The following is a 25,811-nucleotide window of genomic DNA, read 5'->3' on the forward strand; positions in this document are numbered from 1 at the left end:
TAATTGAGATTGGCCATGATCATCCATTATAATACCAAGCTTAAATTATTATAACACCACCAGGTTTCTTGAATGAAGAGGAATAGAGTGTACCGACAGCACCAAAACAGGAATATTCGAGGTTGGCGGTAGAAGCTATTAATGTTTAGTAGGAAGATTGTCGTTTGATGCTTTTTGTACCCAAGCATTCATAGAAAGACCTATTGAAAAGAAGCTATCCATCTGACATGCAGTGAATAATCAGAGTGGAAATTGGCGAAGATTCGCAAAGAGAGCAGAAGGGAGACTAAAATCTTAGCTTGATAAGGCCTCTCCGGTAGACTTACACCATGAATATATCAAGTGAGAACTGAGCCTCGCCGAACTTTTTTCGTGGCTTGTGTACTACAAAGTGGGGCAAAGCTGGGTAAAAGATCTTTGGAACCAGTGCAGAGGAATCCATATTAGTGAACAACATTAATTGTTGGTATTCTAGGTATTTATTGAAGCAATTGGTTGCTAATGATCTCCATTATTTTCAAGTGAATTGAGGGGAGGGCAATGGGACAGTAGTTTGATGAGTGACATCTCCCGTTTTAGGACAAGCAGGATAAAGCCTTTCTTCCATACTGATAGGTAGATACCAGACAAGCATGATAGCTTCTATAGGCAATACAGGATGGGCCGATCAAAAATTATCACAACTGAATCCATATCATCTGGACCAGGAGTTCAGCATCTAGATTATTGAGGATTTTTTGATATGCTTTTAGCAAATATCAGAGGAGACATACAGTAAGATGTTCTTGCTATAGAGAGGTGATTTTCTTTGGTCGTTTATGTAAGACTTGGAAAAGGCTGATTATCACTAAGTAAGCCTTAGCTTTTGGCATTATTACAGGGATAACTTCTACTTTTGAAAGAGAAGAAAGCACACGAAGTCGTTGAAGTTTCCCAGTTGCCATAGCGACAGACCAGAAGGCTTGACTATTGTTTGAGCAGAATGAAAGTTTTTCTACCTCCTGCTAAATGTTTACTCCTATTTTTCATGTCGCGCATGAATTATGAGATGAGGAATTAAATGAGTTGACTGACGCACTGAATCATGTAATAGTTACCTGTTGTTTGTGGCTTGTTTTGAATTATGGCCGACTCAGACTATTTATTTTTTAATATCTGACTTACAAAAAGGTTACAAGACCTATAGCACATCGGTGGGTGTGGATAAAATGGTAAGAAGAAATTTGCGCACATGCTTTTTAAATAGCTTATAGTCGTTGGGGAAGAGGGTGGGGGGGGGGGATGCTGTTAACTGGCAAATGAATTTTGGCTAGCAGTTGTTACAGTTTTGGAAGAAACTGGAGGAAAGATGGTGGCTAATTCAGCAGAACATTGACCATGAAAATGCCTGTCGAAGAGGCATGAGACAAAAATTGATCATCTGTGAGAGTGGAACTAGAGTTATTCTTTGAGAAAGGGGTCATCAGTTAATTTGACATCAAGCAATGCTAATAAGGTTTTGGATGCACCACCCCAAATGTATGAGCAATATAGTATTCAATGTTTTGATGCATTTAGGATTTATACGGTGTTAGTAGTTGTATAGATCAAAAGTTTTGCTTTAGGCAGAAAAGTACAGTTTGCGGCTGAAGAAGCTATGGCTGAGATGTCTTTGTGCTAGGAAAGAGTGGAGATGCAGATCAGCCCAAGAAGAGCAGTGACAGATCTTTCTTGCAGGAAGTAATACATATTGTGTTCTGGTAGTATTTTAGTTCACAAGGTTATATTCACTATATTGAAGACCAGTTAAGAGAACAAAATTTAAGGCATTAGTTATGGAGGATTTCGAAGCTAATGATCGAGCACTACAGGTTTTGTCAAATGGGAAAAAAAAAAGTGGAGTGTCCTGTCATCAACAAAGCTGTGGATAGGATTTCAAGTCATTGAACAGATCATTTATGTACAAGATGAAGTGAGTGGGTGAAAGTACAGAGGTCTGGGGGTACTCCAGCATTAGTGCAAAAATCTGAGGAGGAAAACCATCTGCCGTGATATAGAATGTGATCAGACAAGAAGCTGGCGACCTAGTAGCAGAAAGTTGGATGTAGACCAGAAGATGGTAATTTGCTAGACAGACCTCAGTGCCAGTCCCCATCAAATGTTAGCAATGCTGAGAACGATCACGTGAATTTCTCCAAACCTTTCCATTGCTTTAGTCCAGAGGTAGGTGGTTAGTACTAGAACACCTGTGGATCGAGAGTGATGATATTCATCAGCTTATTTAGCTGGTTCTCTGTTGATGACCTCTATAGTTTTTTTTTTTTTTAGATAAGGGAAGTAAGAGCTCTTCGACGATAGTGTGTTGACTGACTTGTCACCTTTTTTTTAAAGTGGGCTAAATATAGACTTTTTCCATGGTGAAGGGTAGATGCCAGTCGAATAGTCAAGATTAAAGAGGCGATGCAGGATAGGTGTTAATTCCAGAGCACAAGCTTTTTTTAGCAGTGTGTAGTATGCCATTAGTACTAGATGCCTTGCTCGTGTCCAATTTATTCAGGATTCTTCTGATTTCTTTTTCACAGAAATTTAGGGATGACATGCAGTTTGTTCGTGGTAGAGCGGGATGATGTACTTTGCCATGGTCGCCGAATCAGAAATTGGAAGAGAAAGCTGAAGCTAGCAGATCAGCCTTGTCTTTGGGATGTTACGATAGTAACATCTGGATGAAAGTCAGTTGAAAAATGGACGAGCAGAGGCACTCGCAATGAACCTGGTAAACACTAGGAAAAGAAGGGACTGTTTATCTTTCATGCATGGTAACCAAGAGGAGATTTTGTTGACTGGAAAGAATGTAGGAACTAAATTGTATCTTTTCAGGATCTTCGCAATCCTGAAAAGATATTGCAGTTTTGTGTTACAGTGTAGGCTAAATATGATGCAGACGTTTCCAGTCATTTGTAGCATACTGTTCTTTTTTCTTTTTTTTGTTTTGTGTACTTTTTCAGAACACTTGTTGGGAACCTAGGCTTCGACAGTAGACGAAATTTTGGGTGGAACAAAGGATGATGGTCTTCATTCCAGTTATAATTATTTCTATTATTTAGTCTGAGCAGATGTCTGAATCAGGAAAACTGAAGCAGTAAACAGACTTTGGAAAGAAGCAGTTAAAGTCACAGAGGTCTTCCCGTTTGATACTCTTGTAATGCCAGAAGACACGAGACAGAATGGCTAGAAATAAGATGAGGTACTCATCCGTGTAATGTCTATCGATAGTTATTTACCTGGTAAACTTCTCCGTATATAGAACTATTTTGTGACTGGAAAGTTGTCCCTACGAAGAATTAAGGGCTTTATACCCTCACGGAACTGCAATAGGGACATAAATGTAAACCTCATGTATCCAATTTTGAATAGATATGTCGGTGTTTCTTGATAGAGTGTATATTGGCAGATCAGTACTGTATGTACAGCATGTGACACAGGGGTCGACAAATGCGTTCGCCCACGGCAGGTAGATTTTGGCAGCTGGCAAGTAGCTGCATACTGGACAAAAGAGAATTTTTTTTTATTTTATAAAAATAACTGCGCGGTTAGCTTAGTGGCTATGCACTTCGCAACCGTATGCCTGGGGAAGAAGTGCCCTAGGTTCGATTCCCGTCGACGACGTGAGGAGCTTAAGGTTCTTTTTCAGCCATAGCCAAGTTAGCCGGTCTTGGGTATAGACAGCAGGGTTTTTTCCCCCAGTTTATCTGGGGGGTTTCATCCCAGAAGCAGGCAAACCGACCCTGTGAACACACACAGGCTACAATCATATGTTATAGTACTTCTTCCTCATTAGAAGGGCTCAACCAGTCCTAAGGGACGGTCGAGGAACGGGGGAACCACACACGAATAAATAAAATAAAAACTGTTCAAACTAAATCATTTTAATTTTAAAAGAAAAAAAAATAGAGTACTATTGATCAGTTTATGAAACTTCTACTGACTTCAATAAGTCAGTAATTAGTAGGACATTTCGGTAAGAAGCGAAGAGGGGGAGGCTGCTTTTCAATTTTTTTTTTTATGGCGAGTAGGATTTTGCATTTGTCGAGCTTTGAGTATGTCGTATTCGAATTCACAGCTTGGTTGGATAACATCACCGTTTACGCATCTTACTAAGTGTATATATTTATTTGTATAATAATTGAAATTTTTATATTATATAAATGGTCTGTTATATCTGAAAGTGGCTCTATTATGCACTACTACTACGCGACGATATGAATATGCAATACTTAGCTCACGACCACATGCAGATTATTATTACTTGACATATCCATGGAGATCCAAGACTTGTCGGATGGCACCCCACATGGTAGATCAGCCGTCTCTCTTACACCAGAGCGCTTGCTATCCGAGAACGACCACATTCAATAAAATTTCACATTTGACGTCTGTAGACGATGCAATATGGTCACTGTCGTACCTCACATGGTTTTGGCGATGATGTCTTCTGCTAGAATAAGTGGTAGGGTCGCAGATTCCCTTTCCACACAAAGTTTGTAGGACTTTGTGTTGGAAGTCCTACAAACATCCATGCCCACAGCGGGATTCCAATCCGCAGCCTCTCGGCTGGAGAGTGGACACGCTAACTACTCGGCCAACCAGGCCGGCCCACCTCGCTGAGAAAGCTTATATGACAGGAATCGAACTTAGGTCATTTTTTTTCGTCGTTCTCCAAACTACATTACGAAGACACTGAAGAGAATTTAACATATAGCTTAAGAGAAGAAAAGCAATTCACATTTTGATGTTTTTAAACCAGTAAGCATATTATAGGATGAATACGAATTTTCACAACTCATTTTTGTGCACTTTCCGAAAACGATACCCATTCAGAACATGACTGAAGTTAATTGTTTTTTTGTTTTTTTCAAAGTCCAAGGTCAGGTTAAGCTTGCCAAGCCAAGAGATCACTGCTCTCAATTCGTCAGCCCCGTGGTCAGTGCGAAAAATTTATTAAAATTTCTGGATCTACACATTCGTTTTATGCTAGCCTGTATGATTGATTGTCTTATGAGCAATGTAGGTTAAGTGTGATGGCTGTAAGCACTTGTTATTAACCGCTTCGAAAACTACAGCTGACTATTTAAAAGCTATTGCTTTTAAGTTATAAAATATACTTACGGCAAGGAAGGCAACGGGAAAACATCTTGCTTCATAATCATCTCCCCTGGTATAGTAGTAGCTTTTAATGATAAATATCTCATTTTATGTGTTGTAGGCTGTGTGTGTAATTACACCCACACTATCATACTTTAAAATGATATGGGTAACTAGGTTCGGTTTGTATTCATCATTTTTAAATACTTTTAGATTTTAAAACCGTTGAAGTACTGTTTCCAGTTGAAGAAATGTTTTTATGGAATAACATTTATGGAAAAATCCTTGGATAGTTCTTGAGATGACGTTTAGGGCCTCCCTCGATGAGTCTAAGAACTCCTTGGAGTAGCCCGTAATAATAATGATAATCATTTACAGTGAAATTCATTCTCTTATATTTACTTAGCAACACTATTTTTTTTAACTAACTAATTAAATCATGTACTGAGTAAATGAACTGTAGGATTTTTGTACTGATTTCTTACTCATTAAATGCACTGAGTTTGCTGTTATTCTTGTGACAACTTTCATGGGCGGCTGCCTTTGTGATTTGTGAAGTTTCAAAGTGAAGTTGAACAACTGTTTGTACTGCTATAACTGAATCCGTAAATGTCAATAAGATTAGTTGAGATCTTAGATTTGAGTGATTCGTTTTTACTAGAATTTGTGTATTTCAACTATGGTATATAAATGTGTGTGCAAGTTCAGCTATGGTATATAAAGGCATGAATAGCTTTGAACATGGTTATGTATCTGGCGAAGGGGTGGAAAAATATTCTTTTGGTTTGGACCTTTTGAGTATGTCTAAGGAGGGAAAAGATAAAATTCTACGAGGCCAAATAGATTGCATATCTAATTATAAGAATAGGCTAGATGGTAATTTGCTATGTCTGTATACAAATGCCACGAGCATCAGAAACAAAGGGGGTTGAGTTCGTTGCTTCATTGAATACGATGTGGCCTAAGATTGTTGGCATTAGTGATATCTATAGAAAAAGATAGAAGTGGGGGGAGTAGTACTAATGATATCAGACGACTTAAGTCCAGTTAGGGTAGAAATGAAAGAAAACAATGATAGAATGTCTCATGTAGCGGTAAGTTTGAGGCTGTGTGCAGTGGAGGCTAACAGAATGAAATATATGGTGGGATGTTGCTACAGATCTGGTGGCTCAGTTGTAGTTGACGAAGAAATGCGCCGCCGGTTTAACTTTATGGGACACTGAACGAGTAATCATTATGGGTGACTTTAATTATCCAAGCACTAATTGGGTAGAAGAGAAATCTCATAAGAATGAAGAGGAATTTGTTGAAATGCTGCGAGACAACTTTCTCAAGCAGCCTGCGAAAGAAGTAATTCGAGGTCAAAGCGTTGAATTTGCTCATAGCGTCAGAAGGGGGATCTCTGTTAAGAATATGACTATTTTACCACCAGTTGGTGAAAGTGATCATGCTGTGCTTTCTTGGGAAGTATCTAATTATATTAATGTTCCCATTAGAACAGGTTACATGCTCAACTACAAAGCTGGGAATTATGATCAGTTTAGAAGAGTACTACCTTTGGTCCTATGGTATCAGTTATTGAATGAGAAAAATGGCAGCATTGCTTGAGAATCTTTGAAAAAGTGCTTAAATGAAGCGGTATCTGAATGTATCTCTAGAGTTCGAAGAATAAATAGGGTGGGAGTGAAATGGATGTGGAAAGTATATCCTGCGAAGACGAATGAGAGGAGTTATGAAATATATAAAACTCAGTCCAGAAAACGACTATTGTGCGGAAAGCTAAATCAGAGTATGAAACGAAATTGGCTATGCAAGCTAATGGCAATTCAAAAGAATTTTATCGTTATTGCCACAAGCAAAGGAAAAAATGAATGCGGAAGAATAACTTCATTGATTGCAGATGGTCCTCTAGTGTCAGAAGCTAATGAGATTGTTCAATTAACTACCTACTGTTATATTGGGTGAAAAGTTTGAGGTGCATGAAAATGAGGTTGAAGAGTTCTTGCATAACATGGATAAGAATTTTGTCAGTAGGGACAGTTGGAATATCAGCACTTTTGCTAACGGAGTTCAGTGGAATTGGCTAGGCCTTTTACTTGTTTATATAACTTGAGTCTCAGCTCAGGAATGTATGATAGTTCTTTTACTAGGGTGGTGCAAAAACTGATGTGTCTAACTACCGACATATCAGTATCTCTGGTGTGGTAGAGAAGATTTTAGAGAAGTTGGTAAGAACTCGTATATAGAAATCGATAGACAATCTCTACTCTGCAAGGAGCAGTCATGTGTTTACTAAAGGAAGGTCATGTTTTAGCAATTTGCTTATGTTTTATAACAATGTTACTGCCAAGTTGGATAAAGAGAATGGATACACAATGATAATGTTAGATTTTATTAAGACATTTGATAGGATACCCACAAAAGGCTGCTGTGTATACTGGAGAATATGGAATTGGAATATAAACTCTTGACTTGGATCAGTGTATGGTTGATAGACAGATATCAAAAAGTGATATACAGTGGGTGTGAATGAATCTGCTAAATTTAAGGTGACCAGTAGTGTGCCTCAGAGTTCAGTCCTTGGACAATTCTTGTTCAATATACACATTAATGATATTAGGAGGGGTTTAACAGGTGATGTGCAATTGATCGCTGAAGATTCGAAAATAGGCAGGACAATCAGGGATGCTACTGATATCCAGCACTTACAAAGTGATTTGAATAGCCTGGAAAAAGAAAATGGTTGTCAGTTTGATGTTAGTAAGTGTAAAGTTGTGCACTTTGGCATGATTAGAGATCCAGCGGCATATTATATTAGCGGGTGGATGCGACAAAGAAACTGATGAGGCAAGGGATCTTGGCATAATGGCGGATAGGAATTTGAAGTTCAAAAGTCACATAGCAAAAGTTGCAAATACAGCTCAGCGGATAATTGCGATGTTGAAGCGAACCTTGACATGTAAGGATAGGGAAGTCATTTTGCCTCTTTATAAGGCTTTGATACGACCGCACCTCAATTATTGTGCTCAGATTTGGTCTCCGGGGTTCATCAGATAATAATAATAACTATACAACAACCGAATTCTGTTTACAGCATACTGTCATTTCTTTTTTCACTGCGCAATGTCAAACGAAATGCAGGTGTAGTAGTCATCACTTTATCGGCTTTTTTTTAAGCCGTTGACCACCTATTATAAAACTGGCTAAAGGTTTATTACGTTATAAAGTGAACTATTTTAAAAAATAAAGAACTCTACTCTGTAACCGTTCTTAACTAATACTTATTTTGCTGTAATACAGCAGTTGTATTTAACTGTGAAGATCATCATATGATACTGAAAAATGGCTAAACAAGCGAATTCTGTTATCAGAAATTCTTTTTAGTATGTTGAACCTACGCATCATTACCAGTAAAGGTTGCTTTTTCGGCTGGTCCTTGGCCTCTCCAAGAGCGACTTGCAACGCTGTTGACTGGCCTTGTCTGTAGCAGTTAGCAGGGATGAATGAACGAGACCGATGTATAGTACTAAGTCAACTTCAACTAATTAATGCATTTATATCACCATTAAATTAAGAGCATTCTTCCCAATTTTTGAGAACAAAAACAATTTTCGTATGCCTTAATTGTTAATCATATTAACTAACAAACTTAATCATAAAAAAGTGCGTTTCTTATCATATGGTAATTATTGTTACACATAATTATGTTTTTGCTGATTTTTCTATTAAAATGGTTCACTTGAAACGACTCTGCAGACCATAATAATGATTCTAAATACCTTATTTAATTGAATTTTGTCGAGCCAGGGATGATTTAATTTCGAATAGTTTTATTTTACAATAAAAAAAAATCTGATTATACCTGAAGGAAGGAATAGTTATTATAATATGAAGAATGGAATTATAAGAAATGAATCAATAAGAATGGAATCATAACGAAAAAAATATTCCTTTCTTCAGTTTTGAACCTACGTTTAGCAGATAAAATTACTGCACTGAACTGTTATCAGTTTGCAAATAACAGATAGGAAAATGATTATACTACACTGCTCAAAAAAATTAGAGATTATTTTTGTTTCTGTTGGATAATTATAAATTTCTGCAAATAATTATAACTATTGGGTACTTTATACATTAATAAATATTTCTTACTTATGGATAGGGCTTAATCGATGAAATATTATTTAAAGAATCGATATTTATTACAAATTTAACAAATTATACATTTTAGTTTGAAATAATTTTAACAAGAATAGCCAAAAACTCTTTCTTAATTTTTTTAATAGGGTGTATGGTCTCCATTAACAGCCAAAACACTAGTACATCTTGATCGCATGGACCGGATATGATGATCATACAGTTCTTGTTTGATCATCAAGAAGAGTGGGGAAATATTTCCCCACTCTTCTGTGAGAGCAATTTCGAGCTCTTGAACTATCGTGGTAGCACCAGTTGAGCAGAAATGCGCCTACCTAAAACATCCCAGGCATGTTAGATTGGATTACAATCTGGTGAACAGGCATGCCAGTTCCATTTGTTCAATACCTTCTTCCTCAAACCACTCTTGTACTAAATTTGCATGGTGTAAATGAGCATTGCCATCCATAAAAATGAATTCTTGGCTAATTGCAGCAGATGGTAGAACTATAGGTTCCAAAATCTCATTGTGATACCTTTTGGCTGTTAAGGAACCACTTCTGATAAAATAGAGATCAGTATGGCCTATACTTATTCCAGCCCATACCATCAAACTCCCACCTTGATGTTGGGTCTTTCATGAACAAACTGTAGATTATTTCTTGTTCCACTTTCATGCCACATCAAGATACATTGGTTATCTAGTTGCAGACTGAACCTGGACTCGTCACTAAAAAGTATACGAGCCCAATCCTCATTTGTCCAGTTGCGGTGTTCCTGTGCCCAAATTCATCGGACTCTTTTGTGATTTATAGTAGGTGGAATGCAAACCATTGATCTTCGAGCATGTACACCTATGGCATGAAGACAATATCATACTGTCTTTACGAAATTGTCAGCAATCAACACAGTACGATTTCGTACTCTGTTGATAATACTAGGCTCCCTGTTGCTGTGGCAAGGTCGCTTCGAAGTTGTGTTGCGTTAAGTGTTCGATTTCTTCTGGCAAGTGATAACAAATACTGATCGTCTCTTGGAGTTGTTGGTGATGGGTGACCGTGACCTTGTCTTCAGCAAACATTTCCCGTCTCCAGAAAGCAATTCCAAAGTTGCGAAATTATGCTTTGAGATACACGACATGCTTGAGCGACAACTTGCTGCTTTTGTCCACCTAATAATTATCCAGTGGCTCTCCAAGCCATGGATTCCAGGATATCATATTGCTCTGCTATTTTTAACAAAATAATGGGTGGTAGGTGACACAAGTTTACAATTGAAGTTACAATTATGCATTGTGGAAGTGAGTGCAACAATCCACACTATCATACCCCTCACATGCTAATACAGCTAAGACATGTTTCAACAAGGCTTAACATGATTTTGTACGCAGTTACATGTTCTACACTGTTGCATATTAAGAATATTTTAAAATAAATGTGTTACATTTGTAAATTATTTTTATAACTTTATAATTTACAAGAAAACCAAAATATCCCATAATTGTTTTGAGCAGTGTAGCTTAGAAACCTAGAGTTTCAATCTTTATTGATATCTTTGTCAGTGAGAGCTTGACCAAGGAAGTCACTATGGTTAAATCAATGCGGAAGTCATATTTTCCATATATATATATATAAGTAGCAAAAGTTTTTCCACTTGGTTTTAATGATATGGTGTATCACCATATCATTAAAATACTCTGGATTGGAGATAGATATAGAAAGTTTCGTTTTAAAGTATATCTATGCTTTCTTGATAAGAAATTGTATTCTTGTTTCAATCCTTTGACTAGTCATTAAGGTACTTAGCATGCAAACTTTCTTTGCTTAATCCTTTATCCAAGTGTAAGCAAAACAAAGTTTCCACGTGAAGCATTTTCAGGACAAGGCAACTCGTACATAGAGGCTAATGATTTCACATCACTTGCCTTAGTATCCCATAATGCAAAGCACATCATGCAGACATGTATAATGCTATGCATTATGGGAATGGTCACTACCGAGACTGGTTTTGACCCTTATTGAGGTCTCTACAGTGGGAGCCAAACCCAGAGGTGATACCAAGGTTGAAGTAATGCAGGAGTCATATTTCCAGATACCAGTAGCCAAAAGGTGTCACACCTTATTATTAAATTACTCTGGACTAGAGATAGTTGGAAGTTTTTCCACTTGGTTATACTATAAATTAAAGATACCAAGAAATTATATTTTTGGTTTAATCCTTTATCCAAGTGTAAGCAAACAAAGTTTGTGCCTGAAGTATTTTCAGAACAGGGTAACTCCTATATAGAGGCTTCACATCACTTCTATATAGGGCAACTCTTATATAGAGGCTAATGACTTTACATCACTTCTCTATACGAGTTGCCCTGTCCTGAAAATATTTCAGGTGCAAACTTTGTTTGCTTACACTTGGATAAAGAATTAAACCAAGAATAATTTCTTGGCATCTTTAATTTATAGTATAACCAAGTGGAAAAGCTTCTAACAACTATCTCTAATTCAGAGTAATTTAATAATAAGGTGTGACACCTTTTGGCTACTCATATATAGAAATATGGCTTCTGCATTACTTCAACCTTTGTATCACCTATAGGTCTGGTTCCCACCGATGAGACCTCAATAAAGGGCGAAACCAGTTTGGGTAGTGACTCTTGCCATAATGCTTTGCATTATGGCAAGAGTCACTACCCAAGAGGCAAGTGAAGTCATTAGTCTATACATGAGTTGCCCTGTCCTGAAAATACTTCAGGTGCAAACTTTGTATGGTTACACTTGGATAAAGAATTAAACCAAGAACATCATTTCTTGTTATCTTTAATTTATAGTATAATCAAGTGGAAAAACTTCCAACATTTGTTTGCTTAAGCTTGGATAAAGAATTAAAACAAATATAATTTCTCACCAAGTATAATATGTTCTGTAACATAGTGGGAAAACTTTCTACAAATGTCTCTTATCTATAGTATTTTCATAATATGGTGATACACCATTTTACTACATGTATATGGAAAACATGTTCTCCAACCATCTGAAACTCTAAGATTCTTTGATGCACGTACCAACTTCTTCCATTTCTTTGTGTCTTGAGCTCTTTCATTCCATTTCTCACCTATTCTTTCCACATGTCCAAGCCATCTCTATCTGCTTGCTCAGATCTCATCAACTAGGTGGGGATCTATAGAGTTCATATAGTTTTTGGTTATGTCTTCTTCTCCATTCACTTGTTGTGTTATCTCTTACAGGTCCATAGACTATTCTGAGGATTTTATTTTCAAAGATCTGCAGTGCTTTTACATTTTGGTCTTGTTATGTTCCAGGTTTCTGCTCCATATAAAACAATAGTTCTCAATGGTTGTCTTGTATATTTCTGTTTTAACTCTGCTTGAAGAAAGAATTTTTGGAAGGTAATAAATGATGTAGTGAATGATAAGATCTATTGGAGGCATGTATTCTAGCTTTTATTTCTGTACCTAATTTTATTATCTCGAATAATCGGTGTTCCATGATATCTGAAGGAGGTGACACTTAAATTTAAGGTTATCAATAGTAAAATGGTAATTTTCTCCTTGATTGTGATTTCTGGATACATTTAAATATTAATTTTGATCCTGGTTGATTTGTAATCTTAGTTTTTCAGCAGCACTTTTGAGTTTTCTAAATGTTCTAATGCCTTCAGCCTTTTCTCCAACAAGGCATATATCATCTGCATATCCTAATATAACTGTTCTGTTTGTTATCTTTGCAATTTCTTGAATGCATTTTTCTAATGCTGAATTAAAAAGGATGGGCAAAAGAACATCTCCTTGCTTCAATCCTGTCTTAATATCAGAAGGTTCAGATCTAATTCCATGCTTCAGCTGTCAGTGGTGCAAATTTTGATTAAATGTTTTATCTTATGAGGTATTTCTAGTTCATCTAATATTCCCCCAAAGGCCTTCTCTATGAATGCCATCATATGCTTTTCTAAAGTCTACAAATAAAATATGGACCTGCAGATTGTATTCCCATTTTTTTTTTCCCCTAGTATCTTTCTAAGTGTAAATATTTGGTCAGCTGTTGATATATTTCCTCAGAATCTTGCTTGATATTTACCAATATTTTCTTCAGCATAAGGTAAGATTCTTTTTAGTATAATATTAGATAAAATTTTGTAGCCTGCTGACAGTAGCGATATTCCCTTGTAATTGTCACATTCATTTTTGTTTCCCTTTTTATATACAGGAATGATTAGCAGTTCTTTCCATTCTGTGGGTAGCTCTTCTTTTTCCTCTACTTCAGCTAGTGAAAGTTTAATTATTTCTGGGTGACAAGTATGATAAGTTTTCTGTTTGAAAGACACAGTAGGTTCGTCACAATTTAGACTTTTGTTAAAGTACTCTCTCCACCTGTTTGCCATTTCATCTCTAGTTGCTAGTATTTGTCCATTGCTATTGTTGATTACTGTTATTTTCGTATGTGGGCCTGTCTTTTGGTTTTTAGTTTCATGGAAAAATTTTCTGGTATTATTTACTGTAATAATACCAGAGATTACTGGATTCTGGATTACTTAAGTCTGTTCACGAAAGAATTTTCTTTTATTAATTTATTGGCTTCCTTGCTGCTCTCTTTGTATTTCAGAGCAGCATGAATATCACTTAGCTTATTAAGTCAAGTGCTTCTATCTTTTTTCTCTTTCTTTACTGCCCATTCACATTCTTCATTGAACCATTTTTTATGCTGTATTTTACTTTGAATTCCAACTGAGTTTTCTGCTGCCACTTTTATGCTATCCTTGATATGATTCCAGATGTTTTCAGTATTTTCATTTTCTTCTGATTGCATATGTTTCAATGTCTGTTTTAATTTACACTCATATTTCCTTCTCTCTTCTGTTATATCTAGTTTGTTAATATTGTATATCAGTTGATTTGCTTATGCCAAAAAATATTTACTTTTATTTTAACCTTAAGAGTGGCACCAATTAGAAAATGGTCACTATCACACTCAGCTCCTCTGAAGCTACAGATATTCTGAATGCAATTCCTATGTCTTTTACTGATTATGAAAATATACATAAAAAAACATACAAGCAGTAAAATGGTTATATGATTTAACCTTATCTTCCTAGATCTAAACATCTTCCCAAACCAGACAACCTGAACAGAACCAGTAAAAAGAAAATACTGAGGATAAAACCCTAAGACAGCAAAAACTTAAAAATTGCTGCCCATGCTATATAAAAGAATCATAATACCACAAGGAAAAAAGAATAATAAAAAAAAAACACTGTTATTCTTGTCTTTCAAAATAATGAAACAAAATTATGCATTTCAGAAATCCTGGTAATCAAAACTAGTATTAAAGCCATAAATATCCACTTACTATTTCACTGTTCTCATACTTCTCCCTTCTCCACAGACAACTACACAGTTTGAAATGGCTCACCCACTGTAAATCCTTAATTACCTTGTTCTTAAATTTCATCATATTAAGAATTCAGATGGAAGAAATATCAGTCATCCATAAGTATTTTATTAAAAATACTAATTACAGAAGAAAGTCTGCACAGTTAACCTAGTGGCTATGCGCTTCGCAACCATATGCCTGGGGAAGGAGTGTCCTAGGTTTAATTCTCGTCGGTGACATGAGGAGCTGAAGGATCTTCCTCAGCCATAGCCAAGTTAGCCGGTCTTGGGCGTGGACAGTAGGTTTTTTTCCCCAGTTTATCCTGGGGTTTTTCATTCCGCAAAGCAGGCAAACCGGCCTTGAGAACTCAACACTACAGGACATACGATACACCGGGGCATAGGACTGACCACCTTGTGAAAGGTTTGAGGTCCAATGATTAATAAACCATTGACACTGCAAGGTAAAAGAGGGTAAAAGGAAGATGAGATGAGATTACAGAGGATTCTTTCCTCTCTTCATCATTTATAAAAAATCATCCACATAACAAGGGAATTTTTTTATGCCAATTCATCCCACAATACTTTTTTTAGGTTTTTGTTTCTTATATTCATCCATTTTAAATGTTGTTTTTCTATTGAGTTGTTTTTACTTTTCAGATTCTGTTATAATTTATTTCTTCATTACCTGTTCTATCTGATTTTTACTTTATTGATATTATACAAACTTCTGTGTTATGCCAATTTATCCCACAATACTTTTTTTAGGTTTTTGTTTCTTATATTCATCCATTTTAAATATTTTTTTTTTCTATTGAGTTGTTTTTACTTTTCAGATTCTGTTATGATTTATTTCTTCATTACCTGTTTTATCTGATTTTTACTTTATTGATATTATACAAACTTCTGTGTTCCACTTACTTTCTTATGCCAGTAAACAGAAACAATCTTACATCCTAGATAGGTTTCTCTCTTTTTTTTTTTTTAATCTTAAGAAGTATAGCATATCCAATTTCTTAATTTATGCTAATCTGAGAATTTAACAGCATCTTATGTTCTATATCACTGTAAGGTAGCCAATGAAGTTGACTATATGAGGGTGCTTCTTAAACATTTAGCTTGCTGTAACTATTATTTTTCAGGAAATAACAACATATACTAAATATTAATTATAATAATTTTAATGAATACTTTCCTTTATTTCGGCAACTTTACATTGCCTTCATCAGAGATCACAAAACAATGATATGTGCACGCAAGCACTAACACTGGGCAAATGAGGGCTGAAGAAAGACAGCCAGAGTTGGGTCTAGAGTCCTCAATAACATTTGTGCAGTGATAGTGGTGCATGCACATATCATTCTATTGCGATCCCTGATGATGGTAATGTAGTGTTACCAAAATATAGGAAAGTATTAATTAAAGTTATTATAATTAATATTTAGTATACATTGCTATTTCCTGAAAAATAATGGTTATGAATAGCCAATGTATAATCCTTTCTACTAGAATTAGCTTGCTGTAATTATGTATATTTTAAATTTGAGGAGTTGCATGAAATTGAAATTTCACAAACTCGAAATTGCAAAAAAAAAAATCAATCAAAAATCAATAAAAGAGATTTTTTTTTTTTTTTTGCATGCCATTTGGTTGAGTTTCAACACTGTATAGGATAGCGTGCTCATTCAACCTGTTTTGAATAGGACAGGCCCATTTTTCACAAAAATTATCCTGGCATCCCAACACATGGTTTCAAAATGCTGATGTGTCCCACTTTTCAATATCCCATTTCCAAGATGAAATGTTTTTATGTAACATTGGTATTAAAAAATATTGCAAAAACTTATTATATTCTGATAACTTGTAAGTTATATATGGATTTATCATTATCAGAATGCCAGGCTTTTTTCTTTTCTTTCTGATATCTTTCCAATACTTTCATAATGAAAGCATTCCTTCTGAGAATATTGAAAACTGTTGGTGAATTTATTTTTGACACTTCCACTGTTTCCATCTATTAAGTAAAAAGAGTTTTTTCTTTCATTAATTTATTATCGAGCAAGAGAAAAAAAATCAGTTTCATATTGACACAGTAAAATCAGTGATAATTATAAAAACCCAGCACATTTTTTTGTAAAACAACAGGTGCCAGTTCATTCTTTGCTAGCAGGAAAAGTTGATAATTAAAACCATAGTGCATCATATATCGTGTTTTACTTCTAATAAAGGTGTCGGTATGCCAATACCACCTGAAAATATTTTAAATTATGTGCTATGATTTTCACAAGTTTAATGTGTGAAGAAAGCAATGTTAAAAAAAAAAAAATCTTAAAAGTATATCAGATGCCAGCTACCACAACAGCAAAATTGCAAAAAACAGAAATTACTTGGACATCAGTTGATAAATTTTGAGGTACTTGTTATGTTATTTACTTTAAAGGTCACTCATTATTAAAAAAATAATTCCAGCTTAATTTTCAATTTTATTTACTGTTTATCAGTTTATACTTAATATTACTTAATTTGTTGGTACAAACATACACCCACATAATTTATTTTATTTTACATTAAAATAAATTAAGGATGCCAAGAAATTATATTCTTGATTTCATCCTTTATCCAAGTGTAAGCAAAGTTTATGCATGAAGTCACTTCATAATTGGGCTACTTGTATATAGAGGCTGATAACTTCACATTAATTGCCTTAGCATCCCATAATGTAAAGCACATCCTAACAGACATGTATAATGCTATTCATTATGGAAATGGCCATTACCCAGACCAGTTTCGACCTTTATTGAGGTCTCATCAGCAGGAGCCACACCCAGAAGTGATACCTAGGTGAAAGTAATGGTGAAATCATATTTGCATATACAAGCAGTCAAAAGGTGTCACATGTCATTACTAAAATACTCTAGATTAGATATGGATGGTGAAAGTTTTTTCACTTGGTAATACTATAAATTAAAGATGCCAAGAAATTATGTTCTTCGTTTCATTCTTTATCCAAGTATAAGCAATCAAAGTTTGTGCATGAATTCACTTCACAGCTTTCAATTTACATTACAATATCGTAACAAGTGAACAACAGGATCTGATTTTGTTTCAGTTTGCATTCCCAATTTTTGTAGTCACAGAATAATGACTGCTTATAGATTTGATTCTATTCTGCAACTAGAAGAACTTTTTTTTCTAAGTCTTTTTTCATCTGGTTCATGAATTACTTGATTTCTATACAAGCAGTAGAGTTTCCTCCGATGGGAACTTGGGTTTTTAATCTTGCCTCTCAGAAAGTTGCTCATAGAACTTGCACTTTGCAGATAACAATGCAATTGTAGGTTAATGACAACTAAGAATGGAGGTTGTTCTACTACACCCATTTGTTAAGGCTAAAAGAACCTTGTCTATTTGTTTTTGGGAAATAAAAGGCATTAGAGGAGTTGTTTTTAATTCTTTATTTTGTTATTTTTCTTTTTCTGTGTTAATTCTATCTACAAAAGGTTTAAACCTATAGCATTTAGCACTATTAGTGAACTCAAGGAAATCTTACTCTGGAGACCAGATACTTTTTCACGCCTCTTCAGGTCTGTAATATCAGGATTGTGATCTCAGACTGGGTATTGAAAATCATCCACTACCTGATGATATTTGAGATGGTAGATAATGACCGTTGAATTCAAAACCCATTGCCTGCTGTTTGGATGTGCCATCCACTTGGCGGGATAGGCATAATGTAGTAAAATCATATGACAGATATTTTGAAACTGTGGATGCTTTCTTGAAGGGAATACACTTGATACTCTAGAGGGGAAAGAATTTTTTTTTAATTGATTATGTATATATGGTAGATGACATTCATTTTTCCTGCTTACTGAAGGCATGAGGTGTCTTGAAAATATTCCATGTGGTCTTAAAGGAGGGTTCCCAGTTATCTAAATCCAAGCCCAACAGAACCTTTTTTTTTGTGAGCGAAATTCACTTAAAAATACTGCACACATGCACACACACAATGGAACATGCATAACTTTAGGAGTGGTCTTTTTGAGTAAAAAATAAATAAAATCGTATTAATTTGGTTTTGATACTGAGGAGTTAGTGCTTTGAGTTTTAAGAAAAATGATTATGGAGTTTCAGTAATTAACAAAAATAAGTAGACACATTCAGTCTCTAGAGATTTCTGAAATTACCTAAACCTTATCCTAACTACAAAAGGTTTAAACCTATAGCATTTACAACTTTTTATGGGTAGAATTTACTTGCCTGCCTGAATAACTCTGTTAATAAAATCGACTGCTTCTTTACTGTACAGTCCATGGGTTTGGATGCTACATATGGCATGGATATTTGTAAAAGCCTGCTCAGGATGAGATTGCATAGCATCTTAAGCTTAAAAGTTTTTAAGATATGCAATGGGATTTTAAAAACACCATCTTCAATCATAATGCATAATGCAGCTTTTTTATTTGCAGCATGCAAGGCTTGCATTTATAACATTCCTGTAGCATCCAAAATGCAACTAAGCAGTGTATGTTGCATTTCCACTTTTGTGTACTACATGAGCGCTTTCATCTGCTTTCCACAAATAGAATTGCAAGGATATAAATCCAGAGACCTAAGGTGGTCATTTCTGTGGACACTACAGCTGGGCTGATGCACTAGTCACCGAGCTATGTTTTCACTGCTTGGGAAAATGTGGTGGAGCTTTTGATCTTCAAAGTAAATAAAAGAGTGAAGTCAAAGGTATGTCATCTAAGGGTAGAAGCAATTCATCTTGCAATCCATCCATAAATTGTAGATGACATTCATTTTATCCTGCTTATTGGAGGCTTGAGGTGTCTTGTAAATGTTACAGCAGTTCATAAATGTCACCTCTGAAAATAAAATGACTGGTAAACTGGTCACAGAGGATACTATACTGCACAGTGACTAAAGCAATTGAAAACTATTTGGCCATACCAGTTCTAGGTTCAAGACTGTGTGATGAGTGTTTATTATAATACTATTTTATTGGTAAAATATTTGTAATGATATATATTTGTTATAACTGGGCTGTTTTAATTTTGTTGGTGAAACAAAATGAAAGCTGAAAATAATTATTGATGGAATATTATGAAAACTTCGAAATCTTAACGAAATGTTATTCATAAATTTTTTTAGGTCAGTAACAGATCCTCGCGATGGAAAACGAGTGGCATTAAAGAAAATGCCTAATGTCTTCCAAAACTTGGTGTCCAGCAAGAGGGTGTATCGTGAAATCAAGATGCTCTGCTTTTTTAAGCATGAAAATGTGAGTACTTTGGTCTTAAATATATTGGATTATTATTTGTTTAGTGCACTTGGAATGAAGTCTGATACTGGTGTCATAACAGTTACTAGAAAGGAAGTCTTTCTTAAAAAATAACAAAAAATTTCAAAAATATATACAGTACAACAAAAAAAAAAAATCTCAAAAAATAACAAATGTATCCCACTCGAGCCAAAATAACACAAATATTTCATATAATAAAAAGTGCTTCCACATCCATTTCACGAGCATCTGAAGCATCAATAATGATGTACACCACCACTTACAGACATTAAAAACCCAGTTTACCATTCCTAATAATGGAACCCTAACTGGCATCCTCTGCTACCACATTTCACCTCGGCTATTCCAACTACATCATGCACAATCTTTTGTAAGAAAAGCATAATACATATTTTTGTTAAATTAGATATTCCTTGCCAAAAGTTATTAAATCTACTTGCTATATGATCTTCTCTGGATTGAGATTTTCACTTTATAGCAATCATTTCAACTCTAAACTTATTGAAAACTTCTCATCATTTTCTTTTGTTCTTTGGAATAATTTTCCAAAGAACAAAAGTTCAATGAATATAAACCCACCTTTTCATGGACAGTTTTAATGGATTTCTTCTTTCTTTTTAATTTCCTTCCCACATGCAGCACCATGATATCAATTCTCTGACCTCTCATGTATGGAGATGGGGATTAATGTGTGTGTGTGTGTGTGTGTGTGTGTGTGTGTGTGTGTGTGTGTGTGCGCGCGCGCGCGCGCGCGTGCGTACATATATACACACAGTGTGCCATTAAACAACAAGACAAAATTTGTATAAAAATAAAGAGCAATAACAGGAAGATGGATCATGTATTATTTATTTTCAATTTAATCTCCCCTTAATTCTATACAACATTTACATCATTTATGCAAATTTTCAAAATACTGCTGATAGTCATCTAATGGTATGACATTGAGCTTTGTAGTTTCTTTTTTCGATGACCTCTAAATTAAACTAACATTATTAATTTTTTTTTTCTGGGGAAGGGGATCCACTTTTACCAGATTGTGAATACAGTGGATTTGGAAGTAAATCCACTGCATTTACATTTAATGCACTAAGGGCAGGTGCATTCTCATGCAGCAACAGCCAGCCAGCCAGCTATTTGGTACTGCTCCCTTCTCGCTTGTCTCATGTTGATTCAGACATTGCATGATGCCCAGATAATACAAACTATTAACCATTTAGCCCCCCCAGAACAAATTCCTTATGAACACTTCCCTGAATGTGATAGAAAATAATCAGCATTGTTTTGACTTGAGACTTTGCAGTCAAGCCTTTTGCTTCTTGGTGACATCAACGATTACCATTCCATGCTTTGCTGTTTTCTTTCTGTGTCATAGAGCACCACGATTCATCACCATTTGCAGTTCTCTCTAAAATGGTCCAGTGTTATAGTTATTTATCAGGCAAGAACCACATATAACATATTCAGAATGAGAAACTGCTTAATTACTAGTTCCATGCATTCTGTTGTGTGTGTCTTCAGATTAAGTACAAAGAGGGATGGGATAAAGGTATTAACAGAGAGAGAGAGAGAGAGAGAGAGAGATCGCTAAATTAATAACTGATAAACATTGAATGAACTTGAACTAAATGTTAAATATAGCATTAAGATATCAATCACATGGCTCATTGTTACGGTGTTGTGTAACTTCTTAGTTACACAATATTCTTATTCATTAATATGTAGGTCTTTGATATATTCCAATTAAAGCTGGTTCAAGATGAGACCTTAGTTTTTTTTTTACATTGAGTTGGACATCATATCATTTTGGTAGCTTCTTTAAATCTGTGAACATAGGTATTGAATTCTATGTTTGACATTCTGGTAAGGCTTAATCCCATTTTTTTCTCTACGCTTTTGCTGAAAGCAAAAGCGTAGAGAAAAAAATTTTATTTTACAATTTTACTGAAAGCCCTGTCTTTGAGTGTTTTGATGAGAGTTTTTGGACAGTATGATAATGTGATGTACAGCATATAGGTGTCTTCCAGTGCGGAACTTTTCCCTCTAGACTTCAAATGAAAGATTGCCATGATTTTCTACTCATGTGAGAGCTTCTAGAAAAGGAAGTGATCTGTATACCTTTGAACTCTACTGTGAACCAGATTTTGTGGTTTTAGCTGTTGAAGAATTCTCAAAAATTGTGGAGGGATTCTTCAGAGCCTGGTAAAATGATGAAGACATCATCGATGCAATTAAGCCATAGTCTGGATTTAGTATGGTACATATTGAGAGCTATTTGTTCAAATGATTCCATGTTCATATTCACCAAAGTGGGAAAATAGTTAAATATTTGTAGTTACATATTTGCAAATGTAATATGTGAGTAAATCTCTGACATCCACAATAGGTGTCAGTGGAACACTCTACTTGTGTATTTTCGTACACCACAAATACATGGAATGTTTGGAGGTGATTTCTTCTTTGATCTTCTTAGGCTAATTGCAAAGATCTTTAATTAGATCATTCATTTAGCTATGAATACTCCCTGTTTCAATCACTATCTAACTGTCAATAAATATTAGTTCTAGTTTTATTAGTAAGTAGTTCTCTCATTTTGTATATGTACATGTTTGCATCCAGAACTAGTAGGATATTTAAATAATTATAATACAGGTATCCCTTGATTAACACGATTAATTAATCCCTCGATTTTACCACGTATATCAAAATCGCATTAATCAAATATAATAATCAATGGTAAAAATTACCGTCCATGATCGATTACTGTATTAATAATTCGTTTTATATGGTACTCTTTTAGGAAGATAAAAAATGAATGCAAAGTAAATGTTTAATAAATGCTTGTACCTACATTAGTTACTGCATTTTTTTATCAAAAAAAGTTATCAAGAGTCGTTTTAGTTTTTTTGTTTCAAGTTTTTTTGTTATGTTTATAAGCATATATTCTACGATAACAAGCAAAATGACTCTCTAGACTTCGGCAAGGAAGCATTCTTCGATTAACATCTGGATCCATATCCATTACCTGCTTAAGCAATTCTAAACTGCGAAATATATTCCATCCAGTTTTTTTATTGTTATCTATCTCCTTTGGAACCTCATCTTCACATTCCATTTGTTCGGTGTCTTCATATGCGTATTGTTGTTCAATTTCAAGAAGATCGTTTATAACTGAAATCTTTTGAATTTGAATCCAATAATTCTTTAACATCTTCTGCATCAACACCATCAAAACCAAGGTTTTTACCAATTGCAACGATTTATTCAACCACGTTGTTCACAGGAGTTTGTAAACCACCTAAGTCATTAGCACATTCTGGCAAAAGGTTTTTCCGAACAGCTCTCATGCAGCTAGAAGACACATGCTCCCATGAGTCATGAATGTTTTCAATTGCATGTTTAATGTTAAATTTTTTCCAAAATTCTTGGCGCGAAATCGCGTTTTCTCCCGTTGTTGTTTCTACTGCTTTTTTTTTTAAGAAAATAGGTTTTGAAAGTTGCAGTGACAGCCTGATATCGTATTTGGTGGAGAAAATGAAATTTTCACATTCTCACACAGATCATTAAGAGAATTTGGATGACCACGTGCGTTATCTCTTGCAATAAGCTTCAGCTGCTGGACAAAAATAAGATTTCTTCGAATAGGCTTTGGGTAAGGAAACACTCCTCGAGACTCGCATGTTTTTGCATGGTAAATTTAAAGGCACGTTAATTAAAACTCTTGCCGTGTAATAAAGGGACTGTCACAATTAATTTTGCTCTGTTAATCAAATTCTGCGTTAAGCAAGGGATACCTGTACCGGAATTAACCCATGTAAATTATTATTTATTAGTATAATTTTCACCTGAGTATCACAGGCATCTTCAGTACAAAGCTGATGGAACAATAACTGACAATTCCAAAAGGCACCACCTAAGTAGCTAATATAAGATAACTAAAATAGGACATTAAATTTCCTAACTTATTAAAATAATAAAAAAAATAAAAATAAATAAATAAATATTATGCAAATAATATATACATAATATATATATACACAAAAAAGTTAGGAAAGATTAGCTGATTTAAGAAGTACTATCGCCCACAAAGGGGATAGACATAGCGGCATCTTCAGGAGGTTGTTTAACATAAGTAGAAAACTGACAAAAAATAAACATTTTCCCAACAGCCAGTAATGCCTATAAATTGAAAAGACTAGAATGATAGTTTAATCAGGATTATCATTAGGCATGTTACTTGCGGTCCCTACGTTGTTGTGTAGACTCTGGATATGATTACTGTCATAGGAGAAGTTTTTGAATGTAACACATTAATTAATGACTTCCAGTCGTTGTGAAGGATCATTCCTTGGTTTCCATTTAGTGTACCTTTTGAGTAAATGACCTGGACTCCTGGAACAACCTGTTAAAGTAATTCTCTTCTAAGTAGGGCATAGAGGATGCTTGCAAATTTACCATGTGATGTTCCTTGAAGACGTGTGCTTGAGTCAGCTTTTTGATTTTCAGTATCACCTATATGTTCTTTGTTGCAGATTTCGAACTTCTCCCAGTTTGACCTGCATATATATTTCTACAAGAAAATGGAATCTTGCATAGGCCCATATGTTTATAAAATGGAACTTTTTCTTTAGGGGAATGTAGAAAGCTTCTTAGGTTGTTGACTGATTTGAAGGCTATCTTTAATAGCTCAATATTAATAATAATATTAATATTGAGCTATTAAAGACTAGCCATTAAAATTGAGCTATTATTAATTAATAATAATACAGTGGTGCCTCACAATTCGACATCCTGCAATTTGACAGTTAAATTTCGCAGGCTGGCACATGTGCATGCATGGAATTGTGTGACATTTGTTATTTGTCATTTCTTGTTGGGCTGCGTTGTTGTTTGCGCTAATTATCAATTCTGCATTTTTCAGAAAGTAAACATTTTGTGCATCTGTAGTTATTATTTTATTGAGTGAAATTTAAGAATGGGTCCAAAGAGAAGTGAACAGAGGAATAATTCAGGAAAGAAGCACACTTGGTTGAGCATAGAGAAGAAGAAAGAAATTGTAGATAAAGTGCAGAAAGGTAGAACAATTACAGATGTAGCTCAAGAGTATGGCATTCCTAGGTCAACTGTGGCAACTTTTTGGCAACAGAGAGAAGATTATGGGTGCTAGGTGTCTGCTGGTGCAATGAAAATTTCTGAGAAGACTAGCTCTTCAATCAATGAAAGGATGGAAAAGCTGCTTATCACTTGGATTAGAGAAAGACAGATGAAGAGAGATCCAGTAACTCAGGCAGTGATCTGTGAGAAGGCTAGGTTAATTTTTGAAGAATTGCAGAAGAAAACTCTAGGATGTACATCAGATCAAACTGAGGAATTCAATGCAAATCGAAGCTGGTTTCACAGATTCCAAGGTAGAACAGGCATCCAATGTTCTCAGACAGGAGGGAAGCCACTAGTGCAGATAAAGAGGCTGCAGAAAAGTTTGTGAAAAATTTTGAAGATTTAATCAGGAAGGAAGGCTACTGCTACAGCAAATTTTTAACAGGGATAAAACTGGGTTATTTTGGAAGTGCTTGCAAATCGAACTTGCATCAATCAAGAAGAATTGAAGCTCCTAGGACATAAGCCTATGAAAGATAGGCTTACCTTGTTATTGGCAGCAAATGCAAGCAGAGACTTTAAACTAAAACCACTTCTGGTCTGCCACTCAGAAATTCCTCGGTACTTTGGGAAGAAAATCATTAAGTCCAACTTGTCAGTGATGTGGGAATTCAATGCAAAAGCCTGGGTAGACCAGCAACTTTTCAAAGATTTGATTTTTGAGGTGTTTTCCCTGAGCATGAAGAAGTTCCTCACTGACAGCAA

The 25,811-nt window shown here is 35.1% G+C and overlaps 1 protein-coding gene across 4 annotated transcripts in view; it reads left to right on the forward strand.

Moving 5' to 3' along the window:
• nmo (serine/threonine-protein kinase nemo) overlaps positions 1-25,811 on the forward strand; it is a 362,063-nt gene that overhangs the window by 71,902 nt on the left and 264,350 nt on the right. For all 4 annotated transcript variants that reach the window (XR_016549577.1, XM_090406022.1, XM_090406024.1 and 1 more), the window contains exon 2: positions 19,799-19,928. Coding sequence is in view for 3 of the 4 variants with exons in the window: in XM_090406022.1 (XP_090262148.1) it covers positions 19,799-19,928 (130 nt within the window). In the remaining variant the exon portion in view is untranslated. The remainder of the gene's footprint in view (positions 1-19,798; positions 19,929-25,811) is intronic.

Source organism: Typopeltis vanoorti, chromosome 16, assembly GCF_054136105.1.
Source record: "Typopeltis vanoorti isolate ZY-2024b chromosome 16, IOZ_Tvanoo_1.0, whole genome shotgun sequence".
NCBI classification, from domain to species: domain Eukaryota; kingdom Metazoa; phylum Arthropoda; class Arachnida; order Uropygi; family Thelyphonidae; genus Typopeltis; species Typopeltis vanoorti.